Source organism: Micrasema longulum, unplaced genomic scaffold, assembly GCF_059751315.1.
Source record: "Micrasema longulum isolate JH-2025_06_02 unplaced genomic scaffold, ASM5975131v1 h1tg000979l, whole genome shotgun sequence".
In the NCBI taxonomy this organism is placed as follows: Eukaryota; Metazoa; Arthropoda; class Insecta; order Trichoptera; family Brachycentridae; genus Micrasema; species Micrasema longulum.
In genome coordinates this window covers 250,845-272,547 of record NW_028278169.1, presented here as the reverse complement: position 1 = coordinate 272,547, position 21,703 = coordinate 250,845, and the positions used below count along the sequence as shown (strand labels likewise).

Genomic DNA, 21,703 nt, shown 5'->3' with positions numbered 1-21,703 from the left:
TGATGGTAGTAGTAGCAGTAGTCGTCGTTCAATGTAACTCCCATAGTTTGTGACCTTTAAGGTACAAATATTATTTTATACAAATTTTCTTTACAACATTATTGCGTCCAGGTAATACTTTCAAAAACTAATTTCAAAAAGACACATTACGTCTCATATAAAATAAATTACAAAATTTAATTAAATAACTGTCTAGGGAGTCTAAGTGCTTTAATAATTCACTATTCGTCACTGAACAAAAGAAGTCAACAAGTCAGCGTTATAGTGTATTTATGTATGCTGAAATATTTTTAATTGCCATTAAATTAAATTTATATTATTAGATTAAGTCAGGCCGAAATGAATGTTCAAATCACAATGATTTTTAATTAATGGATTGTTTCTATAATAGTAGAAAAAAAAATTGTATAGACACAATTAAAAATGTTGTACAATAGTAAAATAAAAGTAGCGTCTGACCGTTATAATGGCACACGTCCGAAATGGTCGTTTTTGAGTTAAGTATGTAGAAGCATTCCCGAACATAAATTTGATCAGGACAATTAAAAGTAAACGCAGTCTGACTTTTCTTCAAACAAACGTATTCCCGTATTTTTTTCCTGGGTTATGGTAGACAAGCTGTGATTTTCACACTATAGATATTTGCCATTGGCGTGTGTTCCTATAGTTTATTTTTTGATAAATTGTTTACTGTGGGAACTGGAACCATCCAAAAACCCGTAAAAGTGTCAAGATTTATCTGCCGTCTTCAAACGTACGATTTACAAAAATGATAAAAAAAAATTGAAAAACGGAAAAGGTATCGACACAGATAATTTAATTATGATACTTTTTCTAAAAAAAAGCTAAATCACCTTTAAAAACGACAATTTTATCGATTTTAGTTAGGCATAATTATGTAAGGCTGAGACAAGCATTATCGACAAAATCAAGAAAGGAGCTCTGCGCTGGTTTGGACATGTAGAACGAATGGACAGCGAGAGAACGGCTAAGAATATTTACAATGCGAATGTTGATGGATGCAGAAATAGAGGAAGACCGAGAAAGACATGGCATGACCAAATCCAACAAATACTTAAAGATGGGACATGTCAAAAGTCGGAATAATCGGCGCGCTTGCATGAGAAGATGTATGAATGTAGAGGAAGCGAGATCTGTATGCACAGATAGAGTGTTGTGGCGTTCTATCCTCTCTGCCTACCCTTACGGGGAAACGGCGTGATGGTTTGTTTGTTTGTTTGTAATCAGTACGACGTGCACTTGTCTTTTTCACACAATATCTGGGAAGCATCTGGGAAAGAGTGACAGAAAAACTTTGTTCAAATGCCTATTCATCGAGTTTCTCTGACACCGTATACCCTATTATCAGCATAATTCTTAAAAATATTGCTGTGGCCTTAAAAGCAAAAATGACGAAGTTATGCCATAATTTTCGCTGAAAATTAAGAAATAAAAGTGCCACATTAATCAATCTTCCATTGTTTTTTTCTGAAAATATTTCAAACAAAATGGCACTAATGGGTGAACTTTAAGTTGTGGCATTGTTTATGTGAATGAATGTTATATTGATAGCGCGAATCACGTGTTTATAGCTGCTATATAGTAAAAATAAGTTTTTTGAGTTGTGACACCGTATTCCCGGGGTTCGAAGTGTAGATTTAAGTTTACCCTAGTATAATCAGTGTGATATACATATTATTTCGTGTACAAAACGAAATAAATTTCTAATAAAAAAATATGTTTTATGATTTACGTGCCTAAATATTTTGATTTTGATGGCATGTTTACTTATCATTATACTCAAATCGTAATACGCAACTGATGGTGCATACGACACTGCATTAGAAAAATACATCCAGTGTTTTTCAATCTTGTTTAAGGTAGGTAAAGTGAGGTGATCAGTGTTATGCTTCAGGTGCCAATGAAAAATTGCTATGTAAAACCACCCTACAAACAAATATTTCATGTTGACCCAGGACCTCAAGCATAGTAGGTAAACGCACCAACCACTAGACTACGAGGCGGACTTTTCTCCACTCGATTACCTTTTTCAGGATTTTTACTTGAGAGTAGACATCGAGTCAAAAACACTTGTCCAGGATTCTGGTTTAATTTCACCCACATAACTGTATTCTTGATCCGCCCGGACACATACAGTTTATTTTTACACAACTCAAAGTTATTTTATTTTGCACCGATTTATATAGACGATTTGCACTTTCATTTACATGGATACAGGGCATATTTTAATTTGAAAACGTCAATTTTGATCTTTGAAAAATATTTTGCGTCATTCCCATTCTCATTCTCATTTTTTAAATTAAATCTTTTGACGATAAAATACAATCTGCCTTACTTATTCATAATATTGGTATTAAGTTACGCCTAGGCATAGTAGTAAAATACGGATGGGAATACCATCCTTATAAACAGTAATATAATAAATATGGTATTCCCATCCTTATTCTACCACTACGCCTAGGCGTAACTTTATATTAGGTTTATAAGTAAGGCTCAATATAAACTGGAGGCATCCGTGACAACAAATGAGGTTAAGTCGCTGCACTAACTACCTCAGTGAGCTGAATACCTAAACACCAATTACTGACTTACTCTTTCTTAGGTAAATCCACCCACGCAATGTTAAGATAGACAATATAACCACTACAAAAGACTTTACTTCGGAATTACAAACAAAGCGGTAATGACGCAGTCTTTTTCTTCAGTTTTTATAAGAACCATATGGATGGTCTTTTTGTTTGCTTAAACTTGCATCTTAAAATAAAAACCGGTCTAAATAAAATGTTTTAAGTAAACTATCGAGATTTGTTTCACCCTCCATACCATTTACGGAATGCCATACCAGCAACTCCAGATCATTTTATGCAAATTCAAATAAAAATGTAAAAGGGAATTCATAATATTTTATATATGCGAGTGCATGTATCATTTGATTAAATTTTGAATTTTTACAAATACGTTTTTACAACAGAGATGAAGAATATTTAAGATAAGGTTATATAAAAGTCTAGGCATGTACAGGGCTTACGACCTGTCATTAGCCGGTTTAAGTAGCCAATGTAACACTGTTTAACATTCACCATTCTGCCCATATTCGAACATCTATATTCCTTCAATTCTTTCATATGTTGATGTTTGTGAAGTTAAAGAATTGAAGCCTTTATTTATGCGGATGAAATTCATCTAATTGAATTATTACACCTACATACTAGGCAACGCCTGAATTTATTTTCATTTTCTATACTTCTTCATGGACCAGGTGGATTTATCAACAATATTTTGAGTTTGTCCAAATTTTTGTAGACAAGGACTGGATTCAATGCTCTATTTATTTTTTTTTTTACTTTTAATTTTATTGTAATCCAATGTCTGTAGTTATCAGCCAATACAAAAACCCAGTAGATATTGTTTAAGTGTATTTTTTTAAAGCCGATCAACAGCCTTAAGTAAGCCCTAATAGATTGACATTAATGAGTAATACTTAAGCTAAACCGTCTTAAAATCTACTTAAATTTACAAAATGTATAATAAACAAAAGGTACAAATATGGCATAATCTAGGCGGACATGGCAAGTGTGACATCGCGAGTCAGGAGAGACAACACCGCTTGCTTCTTTAATGCCTGCCCTTGCTGTAGAAACACATCGACAGTACCGTTTAGTGAGATTCCGTTCACTGTTCTGAGGATCCTTGGCAGAGGGGAAAAGAATCCGATGTTAGTTTTATAATTTCCCACAGCAAAGACAGGATTGGTACGCATGTTACGGCGAAGTACATGAGGGTTTATCTGAGCAAGGATATCATGGGCATCTATACAGTTGGATATTAATTTGTGCAAGAATATCAAACCAGCCAAAATCCTTCTGAATTCCAAACTGAAGATATGAAAGTACTCTAGACGATCATAATAGTTTATTATGAAAGTATTTGATCCGATTCAAAATTTAACGACTTATAACATTTACGTTGCACCGATTCAATTCAATTATAATTAGGAGACCATACTATAGAATTAAATTAAATTCATTAAATTAATGAACATAACAGCTATCTATCTATATTCAGATATAAATAAGATCGACGCGTAATGGTCGACTAATCGGTTTAATAATTCGAACACTAATTATTGGCGCTTGAATTAGCCGGATTCTGGAAAATAAAATAAAAAACTTGTTTGAAAATACAAAATTTCTTTATGATACATTGGGCCGTACTTTAGTTTAAGTTTACAGTATTGAACAGTTTACAGTATCGAAAGAACTTTGCCAATTTCTTAGCCAAACTCATCACCGGCATTTCCTTATCCGCACCCAGTGATGGGGATAGGGCAATAGAGCGCTGCATCGGTAGTGTAATCGCAGCGTATCTTATACATTTTATTACGCCGAGGGTAAGGTTAACAGTCTTAGGCTCCAGGTGCCATTTCAGGAAAAACTTTTTTTTATACGGGAGTAAAATTATTGTTGCCCTTTCTTGCAACGTATAAAGTTTGGATTAGCCTACTTTAAAAAGATAATTATTTCAACAATGTTTTGAGTAGGTCCAAATTTATTTATTTAAAACTTCAAGTACAAAGAATAATTACTTTGTCGGACCTATTGCTAAAACAATAACTTCCAGGCAACTAAAAAACATAATAGTCAAAATAAGAGTTGGTCAAAAAATTTTACTAAAAAACCATAAATATATATCAAAAGATACAAACATAAAATATTCAAAAAAACTAATTTACTAAAAATAACGGCTGTTTTTCAATTGGGAGATAAGGCTTGCGCATTATTTTTTTTTTAAAGTTCATTATGTTTTACATATTAAGATTGAGGAATGTGGAATCAGATAATGAGTTTGGAAGGAGAGAGAAAGAGGAACCAAAGAAAGAAAAAGGGTTTTTTTTTTTTTTTAAATAGTCAAATTCAGGGAGTTCAGGATTCTGAGGATATGTTTAAATGTTTCAAGCGTTTCTTGAAAGTTTCAAGAGAAAGTGCATTTTTTTATGAAGAAGTAGCTCATTCCAAAGTCTAGCGCTTGAACGGAAAAGGAATAGATGAACAATGATGTGCCATGTCGAGGAATAGAAAGTGTTCTCTCCTGAAAAATGTGTTGGAGAGTTGTTTAGATTCAAACATATTACAACGAAAAGGGAAAACATTTTTGAGAAGGGAATATTTTTGTTTTATATTTTTTTTAAAGGAATATTAGCGTTCTTATAATTTACCCAAATATTTCAATTTGGTGGCCATTTTCAACAAGTTTTAAATAACTCTCTTTTAGAAAGTGGAATTCAAGTTAGGGTAGAGTGGGGTTCGAACCTCGGACCTCTGATCCGTGAGTCCGCAACACTAACCACGAGACCACAACCCGATTCAATATGGAATATGGAAGTCTAGGCATTTTCATTTGGACATATTTAAAAGATTGTTGATTAAACTAATTGGAGCTCTTATACTTCACAAAATTCAACAGATGGAAGAGTTAAGGAAATGTGGATTTTCAAACATAGGCAGAATGGTGAATGTTACACAGTGTGTAAAGTGGCCACTTGAACCAGCAAATGACAGGTCATAAGCCCTGTAAATGATTCGACTTTCCTTTCTCAATTTTTTTTTCCCTCTCTATTGCAACAAATTTATTTCTAAATATCTCCCTATCTAACCAGTCTGCAAACGTTTGGACATACTCAAAACATTGTTGCATTTAATGGATTTATTCGTAATGCGATCCATCAAAAACATTTGCTTCTGTTTAAGAACACGTTATTTCATGCAATCATAGTTATTATAAATTTCAAAATATTTTACACTAAGAGCGTTTCAAAAGAAATATGTGTAAGATTTCCATGTTTTGAAATGGAATTTCGAAGTTAAATTCGTTTTTATGCAATGATTTTTTTCCTAACCCTTTGCGGAACTGTTAATCAAGTTCACGAGAGTTTAAATCAACCATTTATTGATTTTTAAACTATTTGATAAAATACCGTAGCAACGATTGAAAGAAAAAATAGATAATCATAGTAGAAAGTAGTCTAATAAGGAAATTGTAATTAAATCAGCGTAAGAAGCATATAATTTATTATTTCAGAATTTATGTTCATTTTAAACCGGATATTTGATTGAAGTGAATCAATATCGCAACGATCTGTGTTGGTCTATCTGTACTTATATACGCATTCATACAGCTGCTACACACAAATTCAGCATAGAAAAATTATACTCTGTAGTCACTACACTATCATTGAAAGTATAATGACAAATAAAATAACTCTTGAATTACCTACTGCTTTCACTTCATTGCATGAATCTAACTGTTTTATTTCGATCATCATGGCAAATTGAGAAAGTTATTATGTTTGACATTGTAAGAGGTTATATTAGCTATGGATTACTCGTAATAAACAGAAAAATAGTATTTTCATAACACAATACAAGCAATAATACAATCATGTTTTTATTTGTAAACATTATTGATTTATTGTAAATGTGGTATTGATGATTGAATACTAGCATTAAAACTGATGATTGAAATAAATATATAAAATATAAGTGCAGAATACATCATTACTTATGTACTGCTTTAATGCAGATAATTTGTTACGCGAATTAAAAATTATTAGTCTTACGCCTCAACTAATCCAACGCAGGGAAATTATAAAACACACTTGAAATAAGCATATTGTCAATTTTATCACAAATGGAACACGAGACAACCAAATCAAGTATTTCAACCACTAGCCAAAAAGTCGAACATACGGTACCGTTCATCAAATCATGGAGAAAAATACTTAGTCAACCTCGGACACTTTTCAAGATAGAAAAACCTCCCCTTTTCCACCTCCTAAGATAATCTGAGTCCACGATCAACTTTATTTCGTAAATCTACCATTCGTTTTTATTTGTGAATTTTTATACAGTGATCGTAAAAAAATGTGTGTACGTTAAAAGCATTCTGTGACGTAAATAATTATTAATTTATTTGTTTCTGGATACATCAAATATAATTTAATTTAAAAAATCTCTTTTAGAATATGGACTAATAGGATGGGGATCCGCTTCAGCTACACATCTTAAAAGAATTATTGAAGTACAAAAAGGCATCATAAAAGTTTTTCTCAAGGTAGCAATAAGAACCCCAATTTCATAAACCTTTCAAGCCATTAATGTACCTGAGATATGCCGAATATACGCTAAAATTATATTGATAGACAGATTTGGAGATGGACATCGTCATCCCCCTTTTCAGGGACATGAATATATAATGGCGACAAGAAATATTATCACTGTCAATATTCCTCCCTTTAATACAACATTTAGACAAAGGTGCAAAAATTATTTTTCGGTCCAATTGCTTAATATACTTCTACATAAAATTAATTTAAGTGATAACAAACAATATGTTAAACGAGAAATCAAAATCTGGATGAAGAAAATTAGGATAGAAGAAATAAAAAAAATATTCGAATGACACGTGAAATAAGTTTTTAAAAAATATTTCAGTTTTAAAAAAAACAGTTCTCCTCAGAACAGATTTCCCTACGGAAGAGGACTCTTTAATTACTTTCGAATATAAAATATTTTACATTGTTAATATAAAAAAAAACAGTAAAATAAAAAAAAACATATTATTTATGTTCAAAGCATTAACTTTGTGGTCAGACATTTTAATCAATGTTAGTAAATATTAATATTAAACCCGTCATCGACTTTTTACGTCCCGTACGGTTTCGAGACGTACCCGTATCTTCGTCAGGACATCCACTACGCCAACGGTGTTTGTGATATACCAAAAATTCAAAAACGTCTCAAGATAATATGAAATGAATATTACATTTCTCAGTGTAATAAAGATTTTGCAAAACATGCTCCAAATCGAAAAGAAATCCTGAATGAAATTACTCCGACAAATTTAGCGATTACCTAATAATATTTTATATAATACGTACATTGAAAAATACAATCAAAATTATTTAATGGAAATAATATACCTATAATGAAAAGGAGATTAAGTCTTCTATTGAGAAACCAAGACAGTAATTGAATTTCGAAATGTTCCATTTATTTGCTTTATTACAAAGAAGATACGAAAACAAATCGATCTGTGAATTATGGCAAATTATTTATGTAACTTACTTGTATAATCAATTGTTTATTATTTTGACTTTCACTATCTTAAACCAAATTCAATCCGAAAAATAAAAGTCATTTCTAATTGAGATTATGAAACAAAATTTTGTCGAATGTCCAAAAATTCAAATGACTTGGTAATCATTTTAGAACAGTGGGGGCAATATTTAAAATCCTATAATTATCGACTTCATAAATTTGTGCGAATAATATTTATATTTTTTTTAATAATAATTCAAATTTACACCTCGCTGAGAAAAATAAAATAAAGGAATACAGGCATTTTTAAAGATGAAGAACCTGTTTTTAAAAATTTAGGCGTTTTCGGGGATAATAGCTTGTTAACTAACTAACTAACCATCACGCCATTTCCCCAGAGGGGTAGGCAGAGAGGATAGAACGCCACACCACTCTGTCCTGGCACACTTCCTTTGCTTCCTTCACATTCATACATCTTCTCATGCACGCACGTCGATTATTCCGACTTTTCACATGACCACTTTCAAGAATTTGTTGTACTTGATCATGCCATGTCTTTCTCGGCCTTCCTCGACTTCTACAACCAGACACATTCGCATCATAAATCTTTTTAGCCGTTCTTTCATCATTCATTCGCTCCACATGACCGAACCATCGCAAAAGACCTTTCTTAATTTTGTCGATAATGCTTAACTCAGCCTTGCATTCTGCTCTAATTTCGATATTAGGGCACCTATCATACATTGTTTTTCCGCACATTCGCCTGAGGGATCGCATTTCAACAGCATTCAGTCTACTTTCGTCCCTTTTTTTCCAACTCCATGCTTCGCTTCCATAATGGCTTGTTGGTTTCTTGAATTGCTGTTCTAAGCGGCCGGGCCGATAATTAATATTCGCCCCATTCTTCCTATGTTATGTTGATTTATAAAATATTGTTCAACTACATAATTATACTATTAAGAATATAATAAAATATTTTTCTGTTTTTAAACGACCGTGTTAACCAATAAAGTAGATAAATAAAACATCTTTTATTAAATTAAAATTGACTTAGGGAATTCACGCTTGAGTTAGGTATGCTCTGTATGTGTAACAGTAGGTAATTAAATGGTGCATTAAGTACCTTCAGTATTGTTACAGATTTCTCCACTCCGTGGAACTAGAAATGAGAATGGAGTTTACGCCAGTATGGAACGTTTAATTACATGCAGGCTCTAATGGCGGGGAAACGCTTTGAAATGCGACCATTCCTAATTTGTCACAGCGCGGAACTAATGTTGTTCAACCCTTTTTCGTAATTATTATATAGAAAAAATATAAAACGTACTCTTTTCCTTTGGGAACATAATCGAAACCATAGGTATCTTTATTAATGGGTTATTAAAAGGTTGCTGGTCTGATACATATTAAAGGGCATTTCTGGTTCTTAACACATCAAGGGAATGACCGCAAAGAAAACCAGCCTCTTTGCGCAAAACTTAGAACCAACACAAATAAGTTTGTACTAAAATCATCAATTCCTATAGCAGACGTTCTTCTCGATGATATGAATTTTCGCAAGTAATTCATTGTAAAATCGTGGTAGTCCTTACAAAATTGACGTAAGTACCGAGAGCTGAATTTATTCAAAATTACAAACACAGGTCGCATATATCCATATTTCAAAAAACCTGTGTTTATTTAAGTTATCGTATTCAAGGTTAAAAAAAAAAAGTTGTCAAGCGACATGTAGCAACTTTACAGGAGAGCAAATTAAAGTTTTTTTTTTAATGAATGAAGAATCTCGTACTTTAATTTTTTTTATCAAATTATGTAGGAATCACACAAAAATAATACGTATGTATGAGTTTTTTTTATAAATAAAAAAAAAACAAAAAAAACTTTAATTGGATGTTCAGTAAAGCTGCTATATGTCGCTTTGCAACTTTTTCTTTTCCAATGTCAATATATGTATAAAGGTATAAAAGAAACGTATTTAATTTCGATTATTGTGGAAGCAGCTTATGATACCCATGAGGAGTGCTAGCGCTCTAATATATTTTTTTAATCAATTATGTTAGGCCCAAAAAAGGTTGGGAATATCTGATCTGAACAATCGTTATACAAAACTATAACCACATTTTATTTTAAATGCCCATTGAATAAACGATTCTTGAGAACAATTAACAAATGCCTACCTTCGCACTAATTATTACAATTATATTATGCAATTGAATAGTACAGAAACTATAATTAAATAAAAATGGCAGGACATGTTGTAAGACCAGCGGACGCGTAATTCTTAAGTAATTATCCTTGACCGGACCCCTTAGCATATTATTGTTCGTAAACTTTATTTGTATTTTGTTAGCAACTTTGCATTGTAAAAGCCCTCTGGGCGTTTAATGAATAAAATAATAAAAGTTACGGAACGACAGATAATTTTAAAACACAGTTCCGTTTGCAAAAATAAACCAGAACCCTGGACGAGTGTTTTCGACTCCGTGGCTACCCACAAGTTAAAAAATTTTTAAAAAAGAACTCGAGGAGATATTAGTCCTTGTAATCTACTGGAGGTGAGTTTTTCTACTATGCCTGAGGTCCCGGGATCGATCCCTAGCAAGGTCGACATGTTAATATTGAATTGTTTAACCGCCTTTAAAACAAATATTTCACTTCAACTGTGACAGAAATCAAACCCGGGACCTCAAGGTAGCACGGTAGGCGAATGCAAATATTCATCCAGGGTTCTGGTGCCATTTCGCAAGCAGAATAGTATTTTTCATCCGCCTAGACACAGACATAATCATAATTATATAAGCTGATATAATATTTAAACAAAATGTAAATCAATGAATATCTTCATTATTAAAACCATATGTTTTTATTTACAATAAGAGACAGTGCATACATATTTTTATTTTTTGGTATGTGTATTTTTTGTACATACACAAATCTGGATTTCTCCCGAGGGGGAGTAGGTATATATATTTTTTATTATTTTTTATTATTGCTAACAAAATACATAAAATAAAGTAATATGCTAATTAAAAATACTTAACTTCAATATCAATACATAGATGGCGCTCCAACACGCTAGTGAATGGTTTCTCATTTAATAAGATATATACAAAAATCAAAATGTTACCTGTGTCGATATTCGCTAATAAGCGGAATGGGGAATGTTGTAAAACGTAAAGTGGCCACTTAACCCAGCCAATGACAGGTCATAAGCCCTGTAAACGCTCGAATATCCATAATCCTGAATTTGGAAAAATTCTACCTCATCTCTGTAGGGATATTAATAAAAAATATACATATTTTTATATCTGTCCAGCATGTCACTTTCTATTTCAATCGGATAATTATTACAATTACGAATATTCATGAAAAAGAAAATATTGTAATGTAATTACGGGAAACTTAATAAAACCATGAAAGTTTTCCTATGAAGCGTTTCTAAGGAAAATGTAATTGACGTGAAGAAAGGTTTAAAAAACATTTCTTCCGAATTGCATGATCGAACCGTTAAAACAACGACCAAACAAAAAAATAAGGTTTTAAGAAGAAAAAAAAAACTCAACTATAAAATACCAATTATCAGTTTAATCAGCAATATTTTGAGTACGTCCAAATGTTTGTAGATAAGACTGGATTTCACTCCCATTCATAATCACATCCTTAATTTAAACTAATTTCAATATCTGGTAACCTTCGAACGGACATTTATCTAGTTAGGCGGCAATATTTATGTATTTATTTTATAAATTTATTGCATAAAATAAGTATACATATTTAATAACAGGAAATAAAACGGAGTGTTCTCTGTTTAGGATAGTCTCATTTATGGACATTGTAATTATAAAATAATGTTTTGAGTCTGTCCGAATGTTTGTAGACATACAGGATTTCGCCCATTTAGAGAAGGAATATGGAAGTCTATGCACTTACAGAACAGTGTGTAAATTGTAATTATATTGTAATTTTGTAAAAATAGTTTTTCGTTAAATTAAATTATCCAAACACAAATATAATTATTTAAGAAATGCCTAATTCATATCTCAGTTCTTGAATTTTTACCGGCTTTCAGATACATGTCGTTGGCCTAACTTGAAAAAGTACCAAACTTACTTTTGTTCAGGTGAGAGTAAAAACAGTTTTTACTTCAGTAGCGGATGGTAGGGATGATTTTATTCAATATGCATTTTTTTATTGATAGAACACTGTACGAATATACAAGTTTTATACACATGTAGATTATTTGATGTCCTAACAGAAAAACCCAAAATATCATTTTTGGCCATTTTCGGATATATGGTGTTACATACTAAGGTAAAATTAAAAAGATATTACGCTTCATAGAACGATATTTTCATATCATGAAACCGAAAAATGAGCGTTGTCGCGTGTAAATTGCCGTGTAAAACGCGCAGAAGAGTAAAAAAGATTAACTGTCTATGCCAGTTTACAGTGAATTCAGAGCTGTATGTCACGCCTTTTTACGCTGCTTTTTAAGGACTACAAGTTAGGTTCCGGAACTTAGGTTAAATGGAACGCAAGACGGGTGCTTACTAGTGTATACATATGTACATATATCTATGGTTATACATTATTCTGTCTATCGGCAAGATACACGGACAACATATGGCAAAAAACCCGAATAATAAAGTCATAAAGAAAAAGCCTCAAATCACATCCTATTAAATGAGCACTGAATTATTTTTTTTACATACGATAAACACAGATTACGATCGGTCAATGTATGTTTCGAGTGGATGTAATTTATCAAAATCCGCTATAATTTATTGGCAACGTGCAATTTGCCTTATACGATCAAGCAAGTGATAATTTTGTCTTAGCACGAATGAGTCGCTATAGTTATCACGGGACAAAACGAGCATGACTGGAATGGCGAAGGTTTCTAAAGAAATCGACTTGGAGACACTGTTTTCTTTTAACTAGACGTCAGCATCACGATAATTCTATATTGGGACACATTCCGTTTGTTCACTTGTTATTCAAAGCCATAATAGCTGGTTTATTGATTTATTTAACACTTCATGTACATAAACAATTTATAAACATATAAAGGCAACTTCTTCCTACCTACCCGCCTTTTTTGGTTAGTAAAAGACATGATAAAAGACAGTATTAGTTTAGTATATTCAAAATATGAACATACAGTAAAACTAATATTATTCGGATTAACGAGTGCCAGACGTTATCTGGATATGTAGAGATCCGAAAATTGGGTTATCTTGCATTAAATTTAATCGGGTTATGGTCCCGTGGCTATTGCTGACTCAGGGATCAGAGGTCCGAGGTTTGAACCATACTTTACCCCAACTTGGATTCCATTTTCCAATAGTGAGTTATTTACATTTTGTTGAAAATGGCCACCATAATTGAAATATTTGGGTATATTATAAGAACGTTAATATTTATTATTTTTTTAAATTTTGATCACCTTTTTGTTGCTTTTGAAATAATACAACGAATTGAAATGCCATTAAAAACTTTTTTTAACATGTACAGGGCTCTATTCTAACGAGAAGTCAAAATTTATCTTCAATTTATCTAAACTAAAATTAAATAAAAATAAAATACAAACTAAAATTAAGTTATGTGTATGAAAAATAGAATATGTTTACATTTTTTTTTCTAAAAATGTTTAATTACAAGTTGCCGACGAAGATGTTTCGAGTTTTCATTAAAATATACACATTTTTGTACATAAATATTAATGTTACTTTATACTATCTCGATATGTACAGATGGAGACAGCGTTGTAACCGTGGCCCAGCAAAAGATGTCGAAGAAACTTTTTTATTTGTTATTACTCGTATAACATCTCCAACTTTTTATTTATTTCCTGATAATGATCCGGATATTTGGGAATTCGTATGACTGGAGTTCGGACAAACAGAGTTCTACTGTATAATAAAATACGCATCTGTCTATTTACAATTACAATTTTAATAAAATGATTTTGAAAAAATCAGCAAACATACATGGTTTTAGTAATTTATTTATTTGTTTACAAAAAACAGATAAACATACATATCCGGATTACAGGTCCAGACTGTTAAACTGAAACTTATTAACTTTTTCAATAGAGCCAAATAAACTACACCTTGACAGACCCGTTACAAAGAGTACTCACACATTTATATCCATATAATATATATTTTTTTTTAAATTACACTATCGTTGCCAGTCTGATTAGGTACCCCGCACTAAGACCGGCAATTTTTTTAAACATAAGTTCCGTAAAAACAATAAAAGTTCAGTGCGTTCGAATGTTTAATAAGCCTAAGTAAATATGTTAGTGCCTGTCGGTGAAGCAAGTAAATATGCTAATTTCGTTCATGTATAGGCATACAATAATATTGTATACGTTACGTCACGCACTTATAACCAAAAGTTAAGATTTAAGCGAACTGTATGTCATTTACATCTTTAAATTAAAAATAAAATCTTACACCATATAAAATTACGAGAGTTTAAACAGAAACAGAAATTGTTTTTTGCCACAATTGTTTACTTCTTTCGATAGTGATTCGACTCCCGCTGACCAATGGCATGAAGAAAAGAGGTCACCATTATCTTAAGCTTAACAACACGATCACATTTGCACATTTATTTAATATACTAACGATGGCATATGCACAAAATATCCTAAATTGATAATATCAACTTTTCAGAACGGCTAGTTAAAAAGTGAAGATTATGGACATACATACTTTTATAATGCAAAACGATACACTAAGTATAAACTTCAAATAAATGTTTTAAAAAATAATAGCAATCGGCGTCGCGTCGTTAAACTCTTCTGCAAATTAATGTTATCAACATACGATAGTTTACAAAAATGTCATCGCAATGATGGTGGCGAACACCGGACCTTAACTGAACGTAGTTATGCAGAAAACAGCCAGCCATAAAAAAGTGAAACTGAGATAATAGCACCTTTGTGAAATGAGCGAATAAACAAATCTACACAACAGTTGGAATGTTTTTGACTTTGACAAATGATAAACAATGAGTACATTAGTTTTTTTATGTTACAAACATGAATCTAATTATATGTTTGACCAGTTTTAATATTTTTTTTAATTCGTTAAGATTTTCCTAGTGCTGTGGGTGTTTACTGCAAATTGAGAAATGTCGTTTTTGTGATGGACACCATTTTCAAAAGGTGATTAAAACAATTTTTTGTATTAAAACGTTCTTGCTGTTTTTAGCAGGACATAGAATTGACCTTACTGCACCCGATAACATCAATATCTCATTTTTTCGAAATTGTGGACAGGCTGCTTTCTGCATAACTGCGTTCAGCAGATACCCGTAATTCCATATTCTCTTCTTTAAAAAGCTCTCTATCTCTGTTGAAATATGCATCTACTCTATTTTACCTTTGTGAGTAGAATACGTAGGCACTGACTTATGTACAGGAAAGCTTTCCTAATCGATTGTGACCGTGATACCCAAACAGGCGTAACGCATTGTTGAATGTCCCTGAAGGAATTTTGTAAGGAAAAGGCCAAAATCACACAATCGTATCACAAGTTTCAGCTTGGTAAATTAAAACATCGGCGATAAGGTGATTTCATGTGATTTTTCTTGTCTAATATTATCTCAAATAGGCGTTGATGTTAAATGTGTAGGATTTATGCTAAACATTATTCACATGCGGCATACGTATGTCGAATATAAAAATTGTATTGCAAATGTCCTTCAAAGGCCAGCATGAAATATTTTCCGTGAACAATACAAGTGGGTAAATGAAATGTCCAAATTTTTCAAAAGTCCAGGACTCGTATTAAAAATTTATTTCATTTTATTTATTTCACAGTTTTACAATGTACACAGATTTTTGTTTCAGGTTCCGACTAGCTAGGAATTTCACATGTTTAAGCAGAGCCTTGATGAGGAAGTTCAGTGCTACGGGAATTTAGATGTAAAAATGTTTTCTTACATGCGGTAAAAATAAGAGCATTTAATTGTACAGTGAAGTTTCTCTAAAATGCATTAAAAAAATAATAAAAATGAACTACATTGAATGACGTAGCAAGTTCTTCTAAATCAACCAATGATAGCGTTGTAATAGATTTTCGGTTTACGAGAAGCCAACCCACTAATCAAGACAATTCACCGAAGACAACTAGTGACGTCACGCGCGGAGTAATTAAACATTTATTTGGCTTAGCATGATAGTCTATTAACAAACAAACAAATATATTTTTTAAAACACTAAACTTCTTCATAATTCGTTAGTCCAATCGAATAATGTTTTTTTAACTATTATTTATGTATATATGTATGTATACTTTTATGCGAGTATGTATTATTAGATATCAACTATTATTTAGATATCAACTATTATAACTAGAAGCATTAAATAAACAATGTCAATTAATATCTCGACAATAATAATTGGTTGGTTGGAAGAAATAGCCATTTGGCAATAAGCCCGCCAATGAACAAATAACATTATGTACAAAAAGTTAAATAAATAATAAAACAAAGAATGTAAATCAATGCAGGTTGTGGCCACTGTTCAGTAAGGCGTTCATTTAGTAAAAAAAATGCAAAATAAATTAATTTCTCGTGCGATATTTGCGTGGAATTTGTCAGTTACATGGTTAGATTACCATGTAACCGAGGAAAGCAATGCAATTTTCCCAATTAATTAAAGGCAAACATCGAAAGATTTTCTGCTGTCGTGATACGTAAGTACGTATTGTTATTAAGGATAATTTATTTAGCGCCATTAATATAACTCCTCAAGGGCGCTTTAAAAAATCTTTTCAGTACTAAATTTAATTTGTCTTAAAACGGTATTTTAACTTTTTGGTAAAACGATTTATTTTGTCATAAGATGATTTATTCAAATGAGGTACACAAATATCAGAATATAATAATAAGTCAAACATTATTCAAAAATATAAAAACCCCGTTTAGTCCTAGTTTTTTTATTTATCACAAATATATTTATAAGCCCTTACGGATTACATTCATTTTACAAAATAATTTATCTTTTTTAAATTCATATTCTATTGATAGTGATATTTTTTGTAAATGCTGTCTTAGTATTTTGTTAAGTTTTACCTGGTAGTATATCGTATAATTTCAATCACAGGTTTATAAGTGTCGACTGTCTAATTATTCATAATAAGTCAAATCAACTTATTATAATATACTGTCGTAAAATGTACTCAAGCGCGTTATAAATCAGCCGTGCGTAAGAGCATCTATCTGTCAATACCTGTTTCAATCTCGAGGACTAGGCATTTAATATATTGTATATATGTTTTAGCGGGTATTCAAGCTATTTTCGATATGTATCCTGCAAAAATAAACCATGTTCAAATTGATATGAAAACGAATTTTTCTTTGAAAAATGTATGATCCTTAAAAAGTCTTCAAATGTCATTTAGCATAGTTTCACACCAATGTTATCAAAGTTTCAACCCAAATTAACACCGAAATGCGCTTTATAATGGAGTGCGTCTCAGCTATTTATTTTCCGCTACTACTCAATAGATGTCGCAAACAGAAAACTGCCTACAGGCACGTTATTATATTCATTTAAAATTCATAAATAATATATCGTGACCTTTATAATATTCAATAAATAGCGGTTGTCCTTATAACAAAAGTTGACTTACCTTCCATGACGTATACAATGCTGCCGACATCTCCCTCCTTGATGATGAGACTCTCTGCACCATATTCCACCGGGTACATACAGTCCACTATTTCTCTGATCTGCGTCAGCTCCAAATTCTTCATGAAGTCATTGTCCAAAATGGCGGCCTTTATTAGGTCACGCGATCTGTAAAAAATGTTATTTAAACTTTACTTTAAAAAAATTTATACATTAATAAGATGTTTTGAAATGTTATAATGCTCTTTCAGTTTAAAAAAAGAAAGGTAACAGAATAAAACAGGATAAAGAGCCCTTACACAACTGTTTTTATGGTCAGTAAAGTAAAGTAAAAAATCATTACTTGTCTGTAAATAATATCAAATAATGTCATACAATGTTTTTTTTTAATTTACCTACAAAAAAATATGCAAAAGCAAAAAAAAATATTTGAAAAGCTCTCACAATTTTTATTTTTTAACAATACATGTAAAAAAATATTAATAATAATATTATTATAAAAAAGGTTTGTGTGACAATAAATAATATCAATTAATGCAATCCAATATAGTAAGTAAACATATTTTAAACATAAAACACGATATTTATACGCTATTTATAGAAGCTAAATCAAAAACTATCACAATTAAAAATATTAAAGTAATATATTTTAGGTGCTGCGCTTTGAGATTTACTTCTGGAATTTTCTTTTATAAGTTCATCGGGAAGTTTATTAAATTGGAATCGGCCAATATTTTCCAAAGACTTCTTGCCGGACTGAATGCGAGCGGAAAGTAACTAAAGATCGAAATTTAGAGACATGCAGATTTTTTTAATATCGCGTATTGCGTTTTTTTTGAGCGAGCAGAAAATTTATGATATTCAAAATGGTGGTCATCTGCAGTGCATTAAACTCTAGCATGTAAATAAATATGTGATTTAACGCAATTAATACTTGTCTGTGAGAAAATGTGTACCTAGGTTCATAGGTAAACAGATGTAACGAACTTTGGTAGGTAAATAAATATGTTATTTAAACGGAATTCATAGTTTTTTGTAAGAAAATTTGTTTTAATTATTCTTCCGGAGTATTTAGCTTCAGCTGAAATGCCAAAATAAAATGAAAATTACATTTTTAAAAGTGACACATTTCTCTTCCGTATTTTTTAGGCGTCAGTAAACTATTGGCAAGCATTCAGTAGTCAAGTGTCAAGCTATGCGTAGTAATAGATGATGAATACTGAATATTTTTTTTATTAAGATTAATTCTTATTAACATGTCGAACCATACCAAAATTTTTAAAAAATCATTTATTTTTCATTGTTTATTACATACACAACGGAAAAAATGTTCACCGGCAATTTTACCTGAATTTTGCATAAAATTAAATAAACTTCAATTACGAATTCAGGAAGCTTTATAAAAACAGATGGTTTCATTTAAAAATAGATATTAATGTGTCTGGCTTTGGTGTTTTTATTAGACTTAACGTATTTACTTTGAACTAAAATATAAAACATCTAGTTTTACTTTTTCGTTCATTGACCAACGAGCGCTTTCGCCTAAGTAGGCATCTTCGAGATAGGTTATTCGTTTACAAGATTATGAATAAATGAAATAGTACATTTAAATGTAGAAGGTTTATTGATATTTTTTTTCCAGATAAGTAGGTAGAATTTATTTGATTAAATAATAAACATTACTTTTTAAACAATATATATGTACGCGTGTACTTTTTAAGCGCTTATAAAGATTATAGCACAACAATACTAAGCTTGAGAAAAAAAACATAAAATTATGGTAATTTTGCGAAAATCGATCTCAGAACCCTCGTGCATAAGACAATAGTCGCCACCGCGAAGACAGCAAAATGTTGTTTTTAATAAGTCTATTGGTGTACAACTTGTTTTTTTAATATAAATTATTTTACGAATATATAAATAGTAATTAAAAAATAAGTGGCAGTTTAACGTAATTTTAAGTTAAAACTAAAATTGAATCGTTAATTTCGAAAATGACTAAAGTAAAAATTTATAATATCCATTAAAACTATATTGGAAGGCACAAATTAAGTAAATGCAAGTCAAACTAGTTTTATTTGTATGGTTTTAAAATTACGACGGTAAAATATCAATTCGTATGGGACTATTTTTTGGGTGTATGTTTTTTCTTTCTCCTGTAAAATCTTTTTTTAAATTTTATTATTTTAATTTCCTTTTATTATTATAAGAATATTTGAGTTTGTCCAAAAGTTTGTAGACAAAATACTGGATTTCACTCCCTCGGGAGTCATTGAGATGAACAAATTACAACAGGCATGGAGAAAGTATTATTATTACGTTTTTAATAAATTGATTGCATAAATAAGTACATATTTAATACCAGGGAATCTATATAAAACTAGTGAATTACAAAACGAATACGGAGCGTCCTTGATTTCATGCTTTGGTCGCTTTCGAAATTAACGATTCGATTATAACACTGAAATAATTATTTGGAAAAAAATATTTAAAGAAAACTTGCCATGATCTGTTGCGACGAAGATATGCAAAAAATACGAGATGAGTCTTATTACTTTCAACTTAAATTTAAATGAAATGACTAAGAAAAAAACACCGGCCCCAAAATGTACAAAAAGTTATTTATAATTTTGCTATCGTAATAGTTCAATAATGTGACGCTGAAATGAACATGGTCAAGTAACAAAATAAAAATATTAATACTGTCGATATATAAACGCGAGCAAGGATTATTAAGGAGTTATAACGAGTATGTACTTTTCGTTGACAATTTGCTTTATCTTCAATTTGAATTTAGAACTATTCTATAGTTTTGAAGCGGGAAAAGCGTTTTATTTTTGTTAAAGTACGAATATAGCAACAACGCTACGATTATATACTATATTTGAACGATATTAAAAGAGAGGTACCGTGTTACCGACAAAACTTCATACAGTTTTGCCAATTTTTCCATTGAAATTACACTGCGGAAATAAACGTAACCCAAAATGTTGGATATGTCATATTATACTATTTTAGTACGAAAATCGGGACAGAGGTTACAACAATTGTACGAAGTTTAAAAATAGGAACTGTTTTACCGGCAAAATATCATACATCTTTTGCCAATTTTCCATAGAAATTACACTGCGGAATTAAACGTAACCTAAAATGTTGGATACATTTTTTTTAATTAATGGAAATGTTCGCGTTACGAATATTTTGATTATAGAGGCATTTTCCGTTAGTAAATAACCACGTTAGAAACAAGTCGTAAAAGAACGGCGTTCGAACCTCGGTTTACAGTCTACCACAGAACCGCAACCAGCCTCATTTGTATATTCATATATTTTTTGTGTAGTCAGTGTTATTGAATGTGATATTTTTTATCTATTGAAATCTATTAATCAACATTTTAAAACGTGTTCATCAGAAATTGAAAGGAAAATGAAGACAGCGATAATTAATATTTGTTTTATACCTCGCCGTTGATGATCTAGTCATTTATTCTAAAAATTAATCAAGGGGCAGTTCAGTGTTTTTATATTTGTTAATATTTGATATAATTATTTGTTAATCAATTAAGATTAATATTTGTTTATATCAATCGTATTTTCAGCGCTAAGATTTTTTTAAATTTTTTATTTGTAATTCACTCCGCCCGTGACGTCACAAATTCTCGTAGGTGACTTCTGCTGATTGGAGCTTCCCGGAAACCAAAAATCTGTTACAACACTCTATTGCTGGTTGATTCGGAAGAACTTGTGACGTAGTTCAATGTATGTAGTTAATTTTTTTTTCATAATTTAAATTCATTTTTTCACACATTTTCAAGAAACTACGCCGAACAATTGAATGCTTATTTTTTAACCGCGTGTAAGAAAACAAAAATTACAACCAATTTCCCGTAGCTCTGAATTTCCTTGTTGGGAATTGACTAAATAATACGATTTTTACA

At 31.1% G+C, this 21,703-nt stretch overlaps 1 protein-coding gene across 1 annotated transcript in view; it reads right to left on the bottom strand.

Moving 5' to 3' along the window:
• The window catches only part of for (cGMP-dependent protein kinase for), a 328,386-nt gene that overhangs the window by 143,674 nt on the left and 163,009 nt on the right, over nt 1–21,703 (bottom strand). Inside the window, exon 3 of the mRNA XM_088232398.1 lies at nt 17,768–17,934. Within this exon, the coding sequence (XP_088088524.1) occupies nt 17,768–17,934 (167 nt within the window). The remainder of the gene's footprint in view (nt 1–17,767; nt 17,935–21,703) is intronic.